The sequence below is a fragment of the Canis lupus genome, chromosome 10 (assembly GCF_003254725.2).
Source record: "Canis lupus dingo isolate Sandy chromosome 10, ASM325472v2, whole genome shotgun sequence".
Classification (NCBI taxonomy): domain Eukaryota; kingdom Metazoa; phylum Chordata; class Mammalia; order Carnivora; family Canidae; genus Canis; species Canis lupus.
Window position 1 is genome coordinate 22,686,444 of NC_064252.1, and position 16,750 is coordinate 22,703,193.

Sequence of the window (16,750 nt, forward strand, 5' to 3'; positions counted from 1 at the left end):
ATTGCATTCTATCAGGGGATATGCCATCAACATGGCTGATTACTGTTGATATTGACCTTGGTCACCTGGCTGAGCTTTCATTCTTTTCCACTGTAGACTTACTCTTTTTTCTCTCTCTCTTTGCATTCTGTGCTCTTTGGGGAGAAGTCACTATGCATAGCCCACAGTAAAGGAATGGGAACCTATTATGCTCCACCTCTTTAAGGGAGAATATCTACATAAATTATTTGGAATTCTTCTGCATGGGAGATTTGTATCTTCTATCCCATGTATCAATTGATTCACTTGTTTATATCAGTATCCACTCATGCCTCATTATCCTTTAAATGTCTGTATGATCATTAATAGGGTTTCCTTTTCTACTACTGATTTTGGTAAATTTTTAAAATCTTTTCTCTTGTTTATTGAATAGTTTAGCTGATGGTTTATCACTTTTATTGATCCTTTTTATAAAACAAGCTGTGTTTTCATTGATTGTCTCAATTGTTTGTCCATATTCTATTTCAGTCATTTCTGGTCTTATCTCATTTCTTTTCTTCTACTTTACTTACTTATTTTTATTTCCTTGGGGTTTAATTTTCCTGACACATAAGGGGATTCTTCTTGGCAGGCTCACCTTGAGAACCTGGTAGAAGGCCTAGTGGTAAAATCTGTGAAAATATGGCCACCTCCAAAGACTGGTTCCCCATGAGTTTCTGAGTCTTAGGCTAATCCTTGCTCACCCTCCAGCAGTTTGCCAAAATTACCACTTACATGTTCCTACCAGTTTGTGGCTCTAATGGCTTCTGTTCCAGGTTAGCTGATCTTGGCTGTGATTGTATGTATTCACCTGTCTTCCAGATATCAGATTTCTCTGATGGCTCTAAAAAGTTACTGATTTTCAGTATGTTCAGACTTTTTCTTGTTGTAACAATGGAAGTGATAACTTTCAAACTCTTCACATGTTAAATCTGGATGCAGAAGTTCAGTCTTTTTAAAGATATTTTAGCTGGGAATAATAGCATTTTAGGTTGGCGATTACTCTCTTCTGGCATTTTTAAGATATCATTCCATTGTCTTCTGGCTTCTGTCAGGTGTGTGGATAAATAAACCATCAGTCTTATGTTGCACATTTAAGTGGATTGTGTCTTTTTCTTTCTCTAGCAGTTTTTAGGTTTTTTTCTTTTGGTCTTTGGATTTTAGCAGCTTTCTATATGTGTTAAGGTGTGGCTTTCTTTGTTTGCATTCTGCTGGGGTTTGCAGATCTTGAATCTGTAGGTTGATGTGTTTAATAAAAATTCCCAGCTCTTGTCTCTTTTCTTTGTTAGGTCCTGTTCTGTCTGTCTTTCTTGGCCTCCAGATATGTATGTTAGACCTGTTCACTATTTTTCTTTCAGGGCTTCAGTCCCAGAATTTTCCATTGACTGACCTGTCTTCCAGTTCGTTGATTCTGTGTTCTACTTTTTCTAATCTGTGGTTAATTTTATTCATATAGTTCTTAATTTTAGTATTTTTTTCAGTTGTGGGATTTACATTTGGTTATTTTTAATACATTCCATATTTGTGTCTTTTCTTCTGTTGTCTCAACATATACCTGTATTTTCTTAAACATATTTATATCTCCTTTAAAAATTCATTTTTTTTCCTGCTAACTCCAGAATCTGGGTCATCTGTAGATTTTCCTCTATTGTCCTTTTATCCCCTTGATTTTGGGTCACATGGCCCTGTCTTTTGGAATGGCAGACAGATTCTTATTAAAGATGAGATATTGTGTTAAGAAAGTAGAGAAGCTCTAGATAGTGGCTCCCTTTCCCTGCTGATCAGATAGAGTGGGGACTGATGACCTTAACCTAGTTAGGGACTGAGTTGATTTGAGGCTGGATTGCAGTTTCTCAAGGCTCCATTTGCTTGGGGTTTTTTTAACCTCCTATTCCTAATATAGCCTCTAAAGTTTATAAGAGAAGTTGGGTTATTCTCTGAGCCCTTGCTCCTGAGAAATCCTGAACTTCAACCTTTGTTTTCTCGGGACCACAAGGTGACAAACAAAATCCCATCTTTCTTTTAGAGACTTTCTGCCTTGATTCTTAGTCTTCTGCCTTGCACAGCTTCCAAACTCAGCAAACATCTTGAGGGGATAACAGGCAGTGTTGGGTTCAGTTCTTTGCTTTCCCTTCTCATGAATCATCTATTTAAGTCTCTGGTTTTGTTGTCAGGTTCCATGAACTCATCACAAGTTCTGTTTGCTTCTCCACCTGCTGGTAGTGACTGACTGCCTGGACCACCAGCCCCAGCCTAAGCCTCTTGCCCTGCCCCCACAATGCATGAGGGAGAGTTCTGAGGGCTCCCCCTCCTCTCAGATTATTGTCCCTTTGAATCCTAGTTGCCTCAGCAGCTTTCTGTACTTCAAAGAGATGTTTTGCTATATTTTATCTGGATTTTCTGTTCTCACTGGAAGCATAGACCTACTGTAAGGAAAGTTGTTCCAACACACAGAACATCAGTCATTCCATTTTTGATGAGCATTCACTTCTCTTTTCCTTTTTTTTTTTAAGATTTTATTTATTTATTCATGAGAGACACAGGCAGAGAGGCAGAGACACAGGCAGAGGGAGAAGCAGGCTCCCTTCAGGGAGCCCAATGTGGGACTCAATCCCAGGACCCTGGGATCATGATCCGAGCCGAAGGCAGATGCTCAACCACTGAGCCACCCACGTGTCCCCTCTTTTCCTTTTTAAAATCTCTTTAAACTATCTTTCTTTAACATGCTAATGTGTTTATTTCTATAGAATAAAATCCCAGGAGTAGGACTGCTTGGTCTGACATAATACATATAAATACATGTTGTCTATTTGCCTTTTAAAAAAATGATTAATTGATTGATTGATTGATTGATTGATTGATTTGAGAAGGGTTGGGGGAGAGAGAGATCATGTGGGAGGGGCAGAGGGAGAGAGAATCTCCTGCAGACCCCCTACTAAGCATGGAACCACATGCAGGGCTCCACTCACAACCCCAAGATCATGACCTGAGCCGAAATCAAGAGTAGGACACTCAATTGACTGAGCCACCCAGATGCCCCTGTTTGCTTTTTAAGACCACACTATAGCATTTATTATTTCTGATAGCTATGTAATAGAGTATCTTTTTTTCCAACCCCTGTTAGCAATAGGCATGATAGCTCTTTTAAATTTTTGCTGGTCTGGTAGTTTTAAAGTAATAGCTCAGTTTAACTTTAATTTGTATTTATTCCCTGACTACTTGTAAATGTATAATGTTTTTGCTATTAGGATTTGTTTTCCTGTGAGTGACCTATTTACATCCTTTGCCCTCTTGTCCACATTTAAGAAATGTTTATTATAGATATCATTTTTTATCCTGTGCTCTTAAGAAGCTTTGAGTTCCCAGTTTTTCCCCATCCTCTGGATTCCTACCCCTGGAACTTTCTCCCTGTAAAGTGCTGTATCTCTCTTAATTAGACCCCAGCCTCTGCCCTCCCAGCTTCTATGGCTCTTCTTTGATACTTTCCCATTTGACAGGCTCCAGCCTGGTTCTCTCCTGAGGGCACTGCTTCCCCATAGCCCCATCTCCCTCACTGAGATGTGGGGTCAACGGGGGCAGTTGTCTGTGTCTTTTGCATTCTCTGCCCCATCTCCAGCATCTGAAACAGGGGCCAGCACTTAAGTGCTCAATAAATACTTTTTGAATGAACTCAATCAGTTTTGAAAAGCATGATAGTGTTTTGGTTTAAAATGTAAACTCTGGAGCCAGGCCACCAGACCTGAAATCACAGCTCTGTTATTTAATACTTACATGACCTTGGGCAAGCCTCTCTGGACCTCAGTTTCCTTATCCCTAAAATGGAAATCATAGTAGTAGCTACATCATAGAATTGTTATTAGAACTAAATGAGCACACATATATGCATTAGTTTCCTAGGGATTTGTAACAAATTACCACAAACTAGATAGCTTGACACAACAGAAATTTATTCTCTCACAGAGAGAAGCCACAAGTCTGAAGTCAAGGTATCAGCAGCCATAGTTGTAGTGGAGGATCCTTCCTTTCCTTTACTCCTCCAGCTTCTGATGGTTGCTGGCAGTCCTTGACATTCCTTGGCTTTGTAGCTGCCATTAATCCAATATCTGACATCTTCCTTTGGTGTCTCTGTGTCTCTACTTGGTGCCTCCTCTCTGTGTGTCTAAGTCCACAGTTTCCTCTTAGAAGGATTGCATTCATTGGGTTGAGGGCTCTCCCTAATCCAGTACACCTCATCTTAGCTTGATCACATCTGCAGAGACCCTGTTCCCATTAAAGGTCACATGCACAAGAACCTGAGTTAGGATGTCTGCACATCTTCTGGGGGGACATAATTCAACTCAGTACAATGTGTAAACTCTTCCAATAGGGCCTGGTCTTTGGGTTCACTCTTGTATCCCTACTGCCTTCAACAGTACTTGGTATATAGGTGTCCAAAAAAATCTGTTGAATTAATTAATTGATCAACACTTTGTCTACTGCACTACAAAGATATTTTCAAATCTATCATTCATCTTTTTGTTTTATATCTTTTCCATTAAAATGTTTTAAGTTTTGTACAACCAAGTATATTTGTCTTCTTTCCTGTCTTCTTTATTTTCTTTTTTTAAAAATAGATTCTGGGTTTGTAGCCTTGGTTAATAAAGTGTCATGCCTCGAGCCCCCAGGCCACTCTTTCATATTTTACAGACAATCTCCTGAACTTTCTTGCGAGAATTTTTACTGTTTTATTTTTTTAATAAAATGCTTAATCCATATGGAATTAGTTTTTGTATATGGTGTAAGATGGGGGTCTTTTATATTTTCCCGCTGGATTATCATTTGTGAAATTCTCATTATACTTGGGTCTAAGTCTGGAAATTTCCACCTTGTTACACTGATCTATACATCTTTTCCATATCGATGCAATGTGGTGGGGTTTTGCTTTTATTTTTTAGCGAAACTGATCTTTCCTCATTTTTCTCCCTTTTTACATTTTTTTTGGCTATTCTGAGGCCGTGTTTATATTTGTCCATATGAACTTTATCCATTTGCATTATTAGGATCTCCCTAAATGCATTATTAGGATCACAGTTGGACTTCCACTAAACTTATTAAAAACGTATCTGCTTTTGAAATCAGGAAGAGAGAACGTAACAGAATGTGCAGAAGACAAGAGCAGAGAGCCTGTCATTCCACAGGGGAGTGTGGCCATTCAGTGTCCCTTTCTCCTGCTGCACTCTACTTGGCTCTCAGCTCTGGGACTCACAGCTTGTGTCCACTTGCCCTTTGGACCACAGATCTGACCCTGGGACTTGAGAATAGCCCCGTCTGAAGGAGGAATGGCTCATCTGCCCTTATCTTCAGTCATCACAATCCGTTACTCATCTGCTCATGGAACACTAAGGTTTTACACATGTATGCAAGAATGAGCAGGTTCTGGATATTTGCCTCTAAAATTACGCATCTGGTCGATTTACTCGTTACACCTGGAATTCTGCTTGACCCTGAAAAGCTGTCAAATCACTGTGTCTTATATTCTCAGACTGAGGCTGTCTCATTTCACAATTTTTGAAGGTTAATTTTGGTTCAGCATTTTGTCCTTCTGAGCGATCGGAACACAATTTTAGTCTTGTTGGGTTCTACAAGGATAATGTATTTTTAAAAGTCTGAACCAAATCATGATTGTCATCATCATGCTTGCAGCAAAAAAGAAAAGAAAAACTACTGTCTTACCACTTGGTGATCACTGTTGACAAGGCATTCCTCTGTCCCGAAGGTCCAGAGTTGGGCGCTAAGGTTGGAGAAAGGATTGGTTTTGAAAATGTTAGGGCAGTACCATCGCTGGGGGATGAGGTGGAGTTAGGTCAGGTGGACCAGACAGATCTAGCCTATAGACTAGAAATTTCTAGATTTGAGGTGTGGTCGGATTATGATCATGGTAGGTTTCTGGTGGTCACAGCACTGTCACCAAATGTATGGACTTTCATAGATGCAAAGAGTTGGAAAGGCCCTCAGAGCTCATATACCTGCCATGATCCCCTCTTCACCCCAGCTCCTCTGTTGTTCACCATCTCAGTGGGCAGGGATGTTGAGCTTGGTCGTGTGGCTTTCTCTGACATGGTATGTGGTAGATGTGACCTGAGCAGCAGCCTTAGATCTGCTGTGTGCTCTAGGGTGGCCTTATGCCCCAGAGACCTGCTGGTAGAAGAGCTTTCCCAGACAGCTCTCATCCCTTTAGTCTGATCCCCAGAAGGAATGCACATGTAACAGGCCTAAACCCAACCTGCAGCCTGACGCCAAGCCCAGTCAACCCACAGCCTGCATCAGGAATACCTAGTGAAACCCATCTTACATCTGCCAAACTGCCCTTGACCTGCATACCCACAAGTGTGAGAATAAATGTTTGTTTTCTTGTCAGCCACTGGGCTTTGTCGTGCATAAGCTGGCTCATGGAGTTTCCAAACATGTGGTACATAAAGGCTCAGGAACACCCAAACCCAGTCCTATGTAGGCTGCCCAGGCTGTGTCATTTGAATGGGGAGTGACACACTTCCCAGCCTGCGGCTGTGCCTGTTATTTCTAGAGCTACAACTGTGAATTCAGACTCAGTCACTAGTGCTGATTTGTTGTCACTGGCCACCAAGCATCTCTGGGCAGTAGCCCATACCTGAGTCACTGGAGTGTCTGCATACTACTCCCATGTAGCCCTGGGCTCTGGGTTCCTCATGGGTAAGAGGTAAAGTGGCAGCTATGCTATCAGACTCCCCTCCCCATGCTGAGTCACAAGACAATGCTGTCCCACAGTGTCCAGCTGGCATGTGTCCACACCTTTGCTCTGCCACTCAACAGCTGTGTCTCCAGGAAATAGTTGGTTTATTGAGCCTTCTGCCTAAACTTTGATCTCCTTATTTGTAAGACGGAATATGTCATAGCTTTGTCGAGGAGCACTGTGAAGTTTAAGATAATGTATGGAAATCACTGGGTACAGCGGCCAGCACCTAGTAGAACTTTAGCCACGGTCTCTTTCTCTATGACACCTGTGAAGTTTCCATCACCACCTGGTGTCAGGAAGGAGTGGGCTTCCTGAGAAGTGGCTGTGAGACCAGCTCTGGCCCTTGTCATTAGGCTGTCAGTGCTGGGACTCTGCTTGAGATGGTTGCCAGCTTGAACTCTCACACCTGAGCCACTGTCAGGTGGAACACGCAAGCAGATACTTGCTGTAAGTAATGCTGAAGGAGGCTCTTCAGGATGAATGAGTTTGAGTCTGGGTGGGGCTCAGATGACCAAGAAGGAATAAGAAACACTGGAAATGGTATATATCCAATTACATATAGAAGACTATTATTTTTTAAAAAGATTTATTTTTATTTATTTATGATAGACAGAGAGAGAGAGGCAGAGACACAGGCAGAGGGAGAAGCAGACTCCACGCGGGGAGCCCGACGCGGGACCCAATCCCGGGACCCCAGGATCGCGCCCTGGGCCAAAGGCAGGTGCAAAACCGCTGAGCCACCCAGGGATCCCGACTATTATTATTATTATTTTTTTTTGTAATTATAAAATGTATATGAAGGCCACCTGGGTGGCTTAGTCAGTTAAGTATCTGCCTTTGGCTCAGGTCATGATTTCAGGGTCCTGGGATTGAGCTAACATCAGGCTCCCTGCTCAGTGGGGAGTCTGCTTCTCCTCTCCCTCTGTGTGGCGCTCTCTCTCTCTCTCTCCCTCTCTCTCTCAAATAAATAAATGGAAAAATCTTTTAAAATGCATATGAGTGCTTAAAGCAAGCATTGTAACATTGCTTGGGCTTATAATCTATGTAGATCTAGAACAAAGGCCAACTGTAGCTTAGTGGACAGGTGGCAGAGTAAGGCCTATATGGTTGCAAGAGTTCTTCATTTTATGTGAGGTGGTTCAATATGAACTCTAAATAGCCTGTGAATAGGTAGGGGTCTATATTATAATCCCCAGAGCAACCATCAAAAAGGAGATGCAAAGAGGCATAGCAAACAAATATTCTTCACACAGAGACTGGTGGATGTTTCTCTCCTCAGATGCTCTGCAGTGGCTGGGCTTGGAAAGACAGAGTCAGTCACCCAACTTCTTGTTGTGGGCACCACTTGAGAATGCCTGTCTTCACCAAGAGAGCCAGCAGTATTTCCACGGAACGATGTGGCATCGTGTGGGAGAAGCAGTCTGCAATCTAAGGGACATCCCAGGGATGGCGGAAGTGACAATTTTGTGAATCAAATTATTCTAGGCCACGGACTGTCACTCTTGGAGGAACTTTCTTAGGGAAATGCCTCTTTAAAGAGACGAAAGGACTTGACTTGAATGGTTAAACATTTTGAAATCTGCTTTATTAATGCTGCGGTTTAGGTTTACGTTGTATGGTAAACTGTCTCCAAGGGTCATGATAAATCTAGTTGATTTGCTGTTGTGTTCATCTTAGAAATGAGAGTGTGCAAGGGGAAGCTCTAGAGACATGTGTTGGTAAAGTGCATAGTGCCTCTTCTAGCCATCACACCCTCTGGGTTTTGCGTCCTGTGTGATTCTCTGTGCCCATAAGGGATTGCATCCTGCAACCTCTGGGCCGGCTGCTTACGGCATGCCCAGCCTCCCTGGTGCTTCACAAGCCTGCAGGCTGTGAGACATTTGCCTACAGACATTTCCTTACTATCCATTGCATATGTTTTTATGAAAGGACCGAGCAGGAGGAATTTGCAATGAATAATTCATGTGTAATTGTTTTCAAAATATAAAGTTATTTTTCAAAGAAAGCAACCAATCTATCCATTTTGGAGTCCCCCTGCTGCCACTTGGGTGCTTCTGCGTGGGCCGCAGCTTTCCATCGAAACACTCATGCCGTCCCGCACTGGGCCAGGCTCTGCCACAGAGCTGGGACAGGGTGTGTGTGCAGACGGCATGGAGCTGTCAGCATTCCCAGCCAGCACTTGCCTGCACAGGTCCCCAGGCAGGCCTTTGGGATAGCCTTGGACTCTAGCCCTGCTCTCCACCGAGTCCCTATAGGCGACACCACATGGCTACATTCCCTTCCCTTTCCACCCGGCTTCCAATCCTGCACCAAACACATCCTGCAGCTTGCTGACATCAACTCATACACACAAGCCAAGCCAAGGCCAGAGCCTGACCTACTGGGCCAGTGCAGATACAGTGAGCCACTGTCACATTCCGTGCATTACTGACACTGACAGTGAGAATAAGAACCAGCCAATGATGCCAGCCCCCTGGGTCCTAGTGCCGTACACCAAGAAGGAGGTGCCCAAACAGAAGGAGCCAATGACTGCACACAAATTGTGGATACCCTGCTGCCGCTCAGCGGGTTTACATTTTGCAGCTCGAGTCTGAAGAGGACGTAGCAGAAGGCTCAGTATCTGTAAAGGCCTCAGTACCATCCTGACATGTGACACAGAATAAGCATGATGGTGGTGATGACGGTGACGGTGGTGATGATGGTGTTGGTGGTGATGATGGTGGTGATGGTGGTGATGGTGGTAATGGTGGTGTTGGTAGTGATGATGGTGGTAGTGGTGGTGATGATGTCATGATGATGATGGTGATGGTGGTGGTGGTGATGAAGTCATGATGGTGATGATGGTGATGATGGTGATAATGGTGAAGGTGGTAGTGATGGTGATGATGGTGTTGATGATGGTAATGAAATTGGTGGTAGCAGTGATGAGTACTGTCTCATCTCACCCCCTTTCCTTACCCCTTCAGCTTCCTCCACAGAATGCAGTCAGTGTGATGCTGACCCTTCTGTCCTCTGCTCTCCAACTTGCTGTGGCTTCCTGTGGCATCATAGCCCCCGACATATGTCAATGGCTGGTCTGTGTATTTCCTGCCCCCTTTCCTCTCAAAACACAGACTAACCTTTCTTTCAAAACTGGTCTTCAGACTCTTCTGCTCTCCCAGACAGATTTCCTTCATCTGTCCTGGGCGAGTTCAGTCATGCTGGATGTCTTTGGCCCTTTGATGCACAAACACATTTTAAAGTGTGATTCAGTGTTCTCTTTTGGAAGAAAACCCATGTTTTCAAATTTAAATTGTGGTGCTTTGAGAGTAGCAGGGATGGTCTCTTTTGTCCTGCTTATATTCTCCTCAGCATCCCTTCTGGGGGGAATTTACCTATGGCAGGTAATACCAGCCAGGTTGCTGGCCTACTGGCCACTGACAAAGGGGGTGCCAACATCATCTGCTTCTTGAACAGTCCAACTCATCAGTTTCTTCTAGGAAGGCATTACTAGATAATTCTGCTTCACTGTTTGCAATGCAGGGAAGTGCATTTTTTCAATTGTCCTCCCACCACCACCACTACTCACACAAAATGGAAACCATTAGTAAGCAGTGGGCTCTGTGTGGTGGAATGAAGGGAATTCATGGATGACTTTCAGTGAGTGCACTCACATAAGGAGAGGAAAGGGTCCGTGGATGCCCTCTCCCCCACAAAAAACCATTGTAGCTTGCAGTTTCAACTGAAGATCATAATGAAACTTGAGTAAAAATTTTTGTTTTCCCTCCCCAAACCACCTTGCTTTATTTTGTTCATGTTTCCTAGGGTATATGTGAATATAAATCTAACTTAGGAGACTCGAAACTCACTGCAGTCACAGCCTATGTGAATTTAGATGTCTTGGAAGGCATGGCCTTTGGAAAGGTTTGCAGTGCCAACTGCAGCCCCTAGTGCCATGCCCACTGAGACCAAGGCTGGGAGCCCACTTACTCCTTTGTTCACTCACTCACTCAACAAACAGACCTTGCCCCGGGCCAGGGAGCCAGGCCACCCGGGCCCCGCCCACAGGGCGACTGTGGGTGGAGGCAGACAAGTAACAATCACAGGCTGGAGCTTAGGGGCGGTGGCTGCGGGGCTGGAGGAGCTCAGCCGGCAGGGAGGCAGGGAGCCTGCCGCAACCTAACTGCCTCTCCCTCCACTTTCTTCCTTGCCAGGTACTGGAAGCTAGTGGAATGCCCATGGATGATGACCAGTACGCTCTGCTGACGGCAAAAATAGGATATAAGAGAGAAGGGATGAGTTATCTTGATTTTGCAGCAGGATTTGAAGGTAGCTAATCACCAGCGCAAGCCCCGCAGGGACAGAGCCCCCACACACACACACACACTGGTAGCGCCACCAGTCATCCCGAGCCCTGAGCCCTGCCTCGAGGCCACTGGGTTGAAGCAGTGTGAGCTGAGATGCTCAAACAGTGTGTGTTCTAAGACTGGCAACAGACATTTTTGTTTGATTTTATCTGACTGTGTTTCGGCCTTTTCTTTTCGCTAAACCAAACTGTGAGTGCAGAATTTTGCCTGACAGAGCCTTCTACAGACTTAGAGCACAAATGGTTTCTAAAATTTGCTTCAAAGCCTATGCTTCTTCAATCACGCTTCCTGTCCTTTGGGATTTTCCTCCTGAGAATAGATACTGTTTGTCTGTGGTTAGTGGCACCCATATACCAACAAGGCAAGTATCCTTCCTCCTTTTTTGTAGATAAGGACACACAGATGCTAAAAAATTCAATGACATGCCCAAGATCACTCAGCCACTGGCCCTCACCTCCTGCTGCCCCAAAGCAGTTGCCAGGAAATTCTTCACGTGCGGTACGCTCAGGCCTGGAAGCTGTTGTCACCCACTCTTACTCTCCCCTGGCCACACACCTGGCAGAGACATGATGAGCAGCTGGCCTCCCCTCTCTCCGCCGAGTCATCCTCCCCCTGGTCTCCACTCTTGCTGACATTTAAATGGACAAATCAGCCCTCTAGAAAAGCTGCAGAAATCACACAAACATGTTGATGGAATACTCTATGATTTTGCAGCGAATGCACTGCAGACTGGACAGAGCAGGATGCAGAAGCCCTGTTTGCGTTTTGCCATCCTTCCCACATTCTGTCTGGGAGATGACTGGGCAGTGTGATGGGTCTCTCCTAGAGAGACTGGCAGCTGGGACTTCTCCCCGGGAAAATGCAAAGGACCCATCTGACCATGGCAGATGAGCATTTGACTGTCCTATCCTAGGGGAGAAGAGGTCCCACATGCATGAAAACAGGCAATTCGAGAAGCCATAGAATTTTAGAATGGTGACACTTTGGGTATATATTTTGACATTTTTGAAGGAAAAGGAACTCACATTTATTTTAGTGCTTCCAGTATGCTAGGTGAGTTCATTTTTCAAGTGAGGAAATGGGGGCCCCGGGTGTATCAGTCACTTGCCCAGAGTCCTGGGGCGGTGAGTCCCTTACAGGATGGAAATTTGACTCAATAGCCATCAGTTGCTCTTGGCTTCCTCCCCACCTCTGTTCTTTCCCTCCGCTCTCCTCCTCCTTCTCCACCTCTCATCAGTCTCCCAGCGCTACCTGTCTCCTCTAATAGCCAGGTGCTCACAGGGGTGGGGATAGAGACCCAGGCCCCAGCTGGCCCCGGGCTAGGGGTCTGGGGTGTGCATGGCAGAGGGGACTTAAGTAGATAGTATTATCTGCCAGATGGAGTGAACCTGAGGGAGGCCACTCCAAGCCCAGGTGGAGGTGACATAGAAGCCAGGTTCAAGGAGACTGGACCATAGGATGCCCATGAGCTCCTGACACTGCCCACCGTCTATCCTGCAGACCACAGCAGTGGGGAGAGGGTGGTTGTGACACCTGCAGAGAACCACATCTAAAATAAAGTCCTAGGTTTATAGCCTGGCTTTAAACAAGGCCACACTCCAGTAATCCCAACCTGATGGAAATGGCTTGTGGTTTTTTTTGTTGTTGTTTTTGTTTGTTTGTTTGAAATGGCTTGTTTTTTAAGTAGAGACTATAGTTTCTTCCTCAGTTTTAGGGGAGAGAAAGGATATAACCCAGTAATTAGCCTCAGGGCTCTGGAATCTGGCAGGCCAGGGTTCAGCGTTGCTGTCGTGACCTTGGGGAAGTGGGGGGGGGGACCCCTTGTGCCTCCATCCCCTCATATGTAAAATGGGCGTAATCATAGATTTCCTTGTGAGTAAATGAAGCACAAGAAGAGAATCTACCTCTTAAGGTTGTTGAAAGACCAAAAAATGTTTGAAGGCCCCTCGTACAGTGTCCAGCAGATATGTGGTCAGGAAACACCTGGCGGATTAACAAATGTGATTGTCTTACACATTGCTATGTTTGGGACATGAATCTAGGAACCAAAACCAGGCAGTAATTCTCACTCGCTGCTTCTGGGAATGAGAAATGAGCAAGGTGTAGTCCTGCCCTGTTGGAAGAATAGGCATGGTGGTCACTGTGTGCTGGACAGGAGCGCGGCCCTGCCATCTAGAACAAGTTCTTTTTGCAGTGATATCTAAGACACTGAAGGAAAAGAAACCAGAGCATAACAACGTTAATGCTTAAGTTCATTTCACAAGCCTTATTTCTGTATTTTGGCAGGATTTGGGGCAGGAAGAAATGCAGTATTGAAACAGAAATAAAGAGGTATGTGTGCCACTAATGGAAGTCTTCTGGTTTATGTCATTGTTTCAGATGCTAAAATGAGCAGGCCAGAAGTGATCCCATTGCAGACTCCAGTTCTTTCCAAGACTAATTTGGACAGATACTTTATAACCGCTGAAGAGTGCCTGAAGCAGTTCCCCCAGAGACTGAAGGAAGCCTTCCGGGTAAATTATGACCTGTCTGCTGTTTGGCTTATCTGGACACCCCCCAACCCACCTTGCTCCCAGCTATTCAGCCATGCTGGCTCTGATTCCTGGAGCCTGTCATGTTCTGCTCATCACGGGACATAGCACTTCTCTCCATAGACTCAGGCTCACCCCTTCTCTCCTTCCTGGGGAAGGGGACTCGGGCGGGCCTCACTCTGCCATCCCCTCCCCTCCCTGAGGTCCTTCCCTCCTGCCACTTTGCTGGGTCTGCCTTCTGCCTCTCAAAGGCCTTGGAGAAATAAGGAGGGGCGGTGGGGAGGGATGGGTCAGGACATCCTGAGTTACAGGTAATTTAGGATCCATTTGTCCATTCTCTCTAAACCACCCATTCACTCACCAGATGAGTATTACATGCTTAGGATATGCTGGAATGTCTGCTAAAAGCTGGGGATGAAAGGTAGGATCTGCATCCAAGTACAGACACATGGGATTGGATTGCCTGTTGTAGAGGGAACAGTAGTGTGCCATGGGGACACAGGGAAAAGACCCCACTAAGGAGGACTTCCTGGCAGAGGTGGCCCCTGAACTGAATCCTAAACCCTCAGCATGTGCCGACTGGAAAAAGAAAGGAGCAAACAATAGAAGAGGGAACTTGCTGAAGGCAGGTGGCGGACAGGTCCTGGGCTTCAGGGAGAAGCTCGCAGATTGGTAGGACGGGTTGCATGTGGAAGCTGTAATGGATAAGACGAGAGAAATCTACAGAGGCAGGCATAGAACGATCCAAACTGCTTCTGTGCTGAGAAGTAAGAGAGCAATTAAAGGGGGGAGATCAATTTAATAAGCCTGTATTGCTGCAGGGCGGCGGCCCCAGGGTGTGCAGGAGCAAGTAGGCCAGGAGGGGGGCGGTGAATCCAGAAGAGGAGGGTGGGGAGCAGCTGGGGGTGGAGCTAGCCCCGAGTGGCAGGGGCAGCCCGAGCTCCCTGTGTTTCTGAAACCTCTTCCCAGCACTGACTGCCAAGTGGAGATGCATTTTGGTTACCAAGCTCTCATTTAAAAATAAATGTATTTATGATGACTGTCTGGCGTGGATTTGCAGGATGGTTCTGACTTTGAACATTCTGTCCTGCCGTCAGACCATGCATCCTAATCCTGGGCTTGAAAATCTACAGTCCCCGGAAGCGTGCGCAGGGAAGGGCTGGTCCTCAGTGTTCAATCTGAGCTAGTGCCCCGGCCAGGGGAGCACGGAGCAGACAGGGGTCGGGCAAGGGCTGAGAGCCTGCTGTTCTGAAGAAGGAAGGCCTGCCTGTAGGGCAGGAGGGCAGAAGGGGAAGCAGAGAGACACCAGGAGCAAGTGTTCCCTCTGTGCCAGTCAGCAGAGCACTGGAGGGGCCCGGGTCCCAGACCAGCACCCCTCTGCTGCCCTTACCCCAGGTGCTAACTCACCCACTCTGTTGCAAGCCTCCTTTTTCTGGCCTTGCCCTCCACCTGTCTCCTCTGCACCCCTTTCCCAGTGGGGGGACACCAGAGCCATGCTCTGTACTAACACCACTGTTTTCCTACCTTTGGTATACATGTGGCTTGGTGACAGTGCACATGTGTCCCATATTTCCCAGTGATCTTTATTTTAAATAATTACATAATGAACTGATTCAATGAACGTTCACTAACACCCACTCTATCCTGCCAAGAATGTATAATCTAGTGGTTGAGACAAAGAAGTGAACCTCTAATTGCCAGAGTTTACAAGGTCCGCCCTAGGATTCAGGTGACACTTGAAGTCACTGGAGATTTGCTTGTTCTCCTCACAGGTATATGTGAATGAGACAAAGTGTGTGCCTTGATTTTTTGAATGGGAAGGGAAGCGCTTTACTTTTTTTTGAGTTCTTCTTTGTGCGAAATTCTTGAAAGTCTCTCCTCAGCAATAATGAAAAACCCAACCTGTATTAGTGTAAGATACTATCACAGCTGTTGCTGTTGTCTGCCCAGTAATTCTGTAGCCAAATGAGGCCCTCTCAGCCCTCAGCGGGGGTCACAGGTAAGCTAGTCACACGCCCACAGCTCAGGCCGAAGACCATGGAGTCGAGGAAAGACATCGTGACCGAAAAAGGGACGTCTTTTCTCCCTGCCCTGGTGAGGAAAGCAGGCATAGAGAGGCCCTGGGTGACCCGGGGACACGACGTGAGCACAGGTTCCCTGTGCCCTGGGGGCTCCCTCAGCCCAGGGCTTACCCTCCAGATAACATCTCTGCAGGGTCAGGCATGTGTCCATGGGTTCAGGTGTATATTTTTAAACCATCAGGATCTAACCACCCCCTACAAACACACGCACACACACACACGGCATCATTCTATACATACATTCCCCAACTTCATTTTTCACCCCACGGTCTGTCCTCAACACCAGACCTTGCGGAGTGGCCTCGGCATGCAGGCCTGATCAGAGTGTCCCCTTTGCTTGTCCCCTTAGGACCAGCCCCCGTCCCTGCCTGACTGGCCTGCGGTCCCCAGCTCTGCACTGGCTGTGGCCGCCTCTCCCACTGTAACCTGACTCCTCTCCTCCTCACTTCACACTCCAGCCAGTGTTCTTCCTCCCTTCATGTCTTTGCACATTCTGTTCCTTTGCCTGGACTGCCAGTCCAACCCCTTTGATCAGCCTAACTCCTGCTGGAGCTCTGATCTTTCTTCAGTCCTCGGTCCTCCCTCCTCGCCTTCAGATCTGTGGGGAGATCGGCTGCCGGCCGTCCTCCTCCCAGCACAAGCGCATGTGGACTTGTGATCCTCTGAGACATTAGGGCTGCATTGTTCCTGAACCATCCACAGTACCTCAAATGGCCACCACAGGGCCATCCATGTAATAGGTGATCAATGTGTGTTTGTTGAATGAATCAAAAAAACCTCCAGTTCCATGCCAGACATTGAACTGGAAAGATTACATAAGTGGCCCCATCTGTTTAAATCCTCACACTACCCTGTCAAGTAGGCTTTGGCATCCTCATTTTACAGATGGAGAAACCAGGGGTCTAAGATGGGGAGAAACTTACCCAAAGCCACATGTCTAGTAGAGGTTGCATCCGTGTGACTCCAATAAAATTAGGAGTCTTCATTCTGGGAAGCCAACGACCGAGGTGTGGGGAATGATGG

General features: G+C 46.1%; 1 protein-coding gene and 1 long non-coding RNA gene across 20 annotated transcripts in view; one reads left to right on the top strand and one right to left on the bottom strand.

Annotated features, from left to right (window-relative positions):
- The window catches only part of EFCAB6 (EF-hand calcium binding domain 6), a 234,292-nt gene that overhangs the window by 133,489 nt on the left and 84,053 nt on the right, over window positions 1-16,750 (top strand). For all 7 annotated transcript variants that reach the window (XM_049115749.1, XM_035721765.2, XM_035721766.2 and 4 more), the window contains 2 exons: window positions 10,963-11,077; window positions 13,495-13,628. In XM_049115749.1, the coding sequence (XP_048971706.1) occupies window positions 10,963-11,077; window positions 13,495-13,628 (249 nt within the window). The remainder of the gene's footprint in view (window positions 1-10,962; window positions 11,078-13,494; window positions 13,629-16,750) is intronic.
- The window catches only part of LOC112666369 (uncharacterized), a 37,330-nt gene continuing 23,113 nt past the window's right edge, over window positions 2,534-16,750 (bottom strand). For 6 of the 13 annotated variants that reach the window (XR_007413713.1, XR_007413715.1, XR_007413719.1 and 3 more), the window contains one exon: window positions 12,076-14,341. This is a non-coding gene — a long non-coding RNA (uncharacterized LOC112666369). Of the gene's footprint in view, window positions 3,832-3,944; window positions 4,279-5,730; window positions 5,789-9,727; window positions 9,986-12,075; window positions 14,342-16,750 lie in introns of those variants that run through there. The other 7 variants (XR_007413718.1, XR_007413721.1, XR_004819301.2 and 4 more) reach the window with 7 other exon arrangements.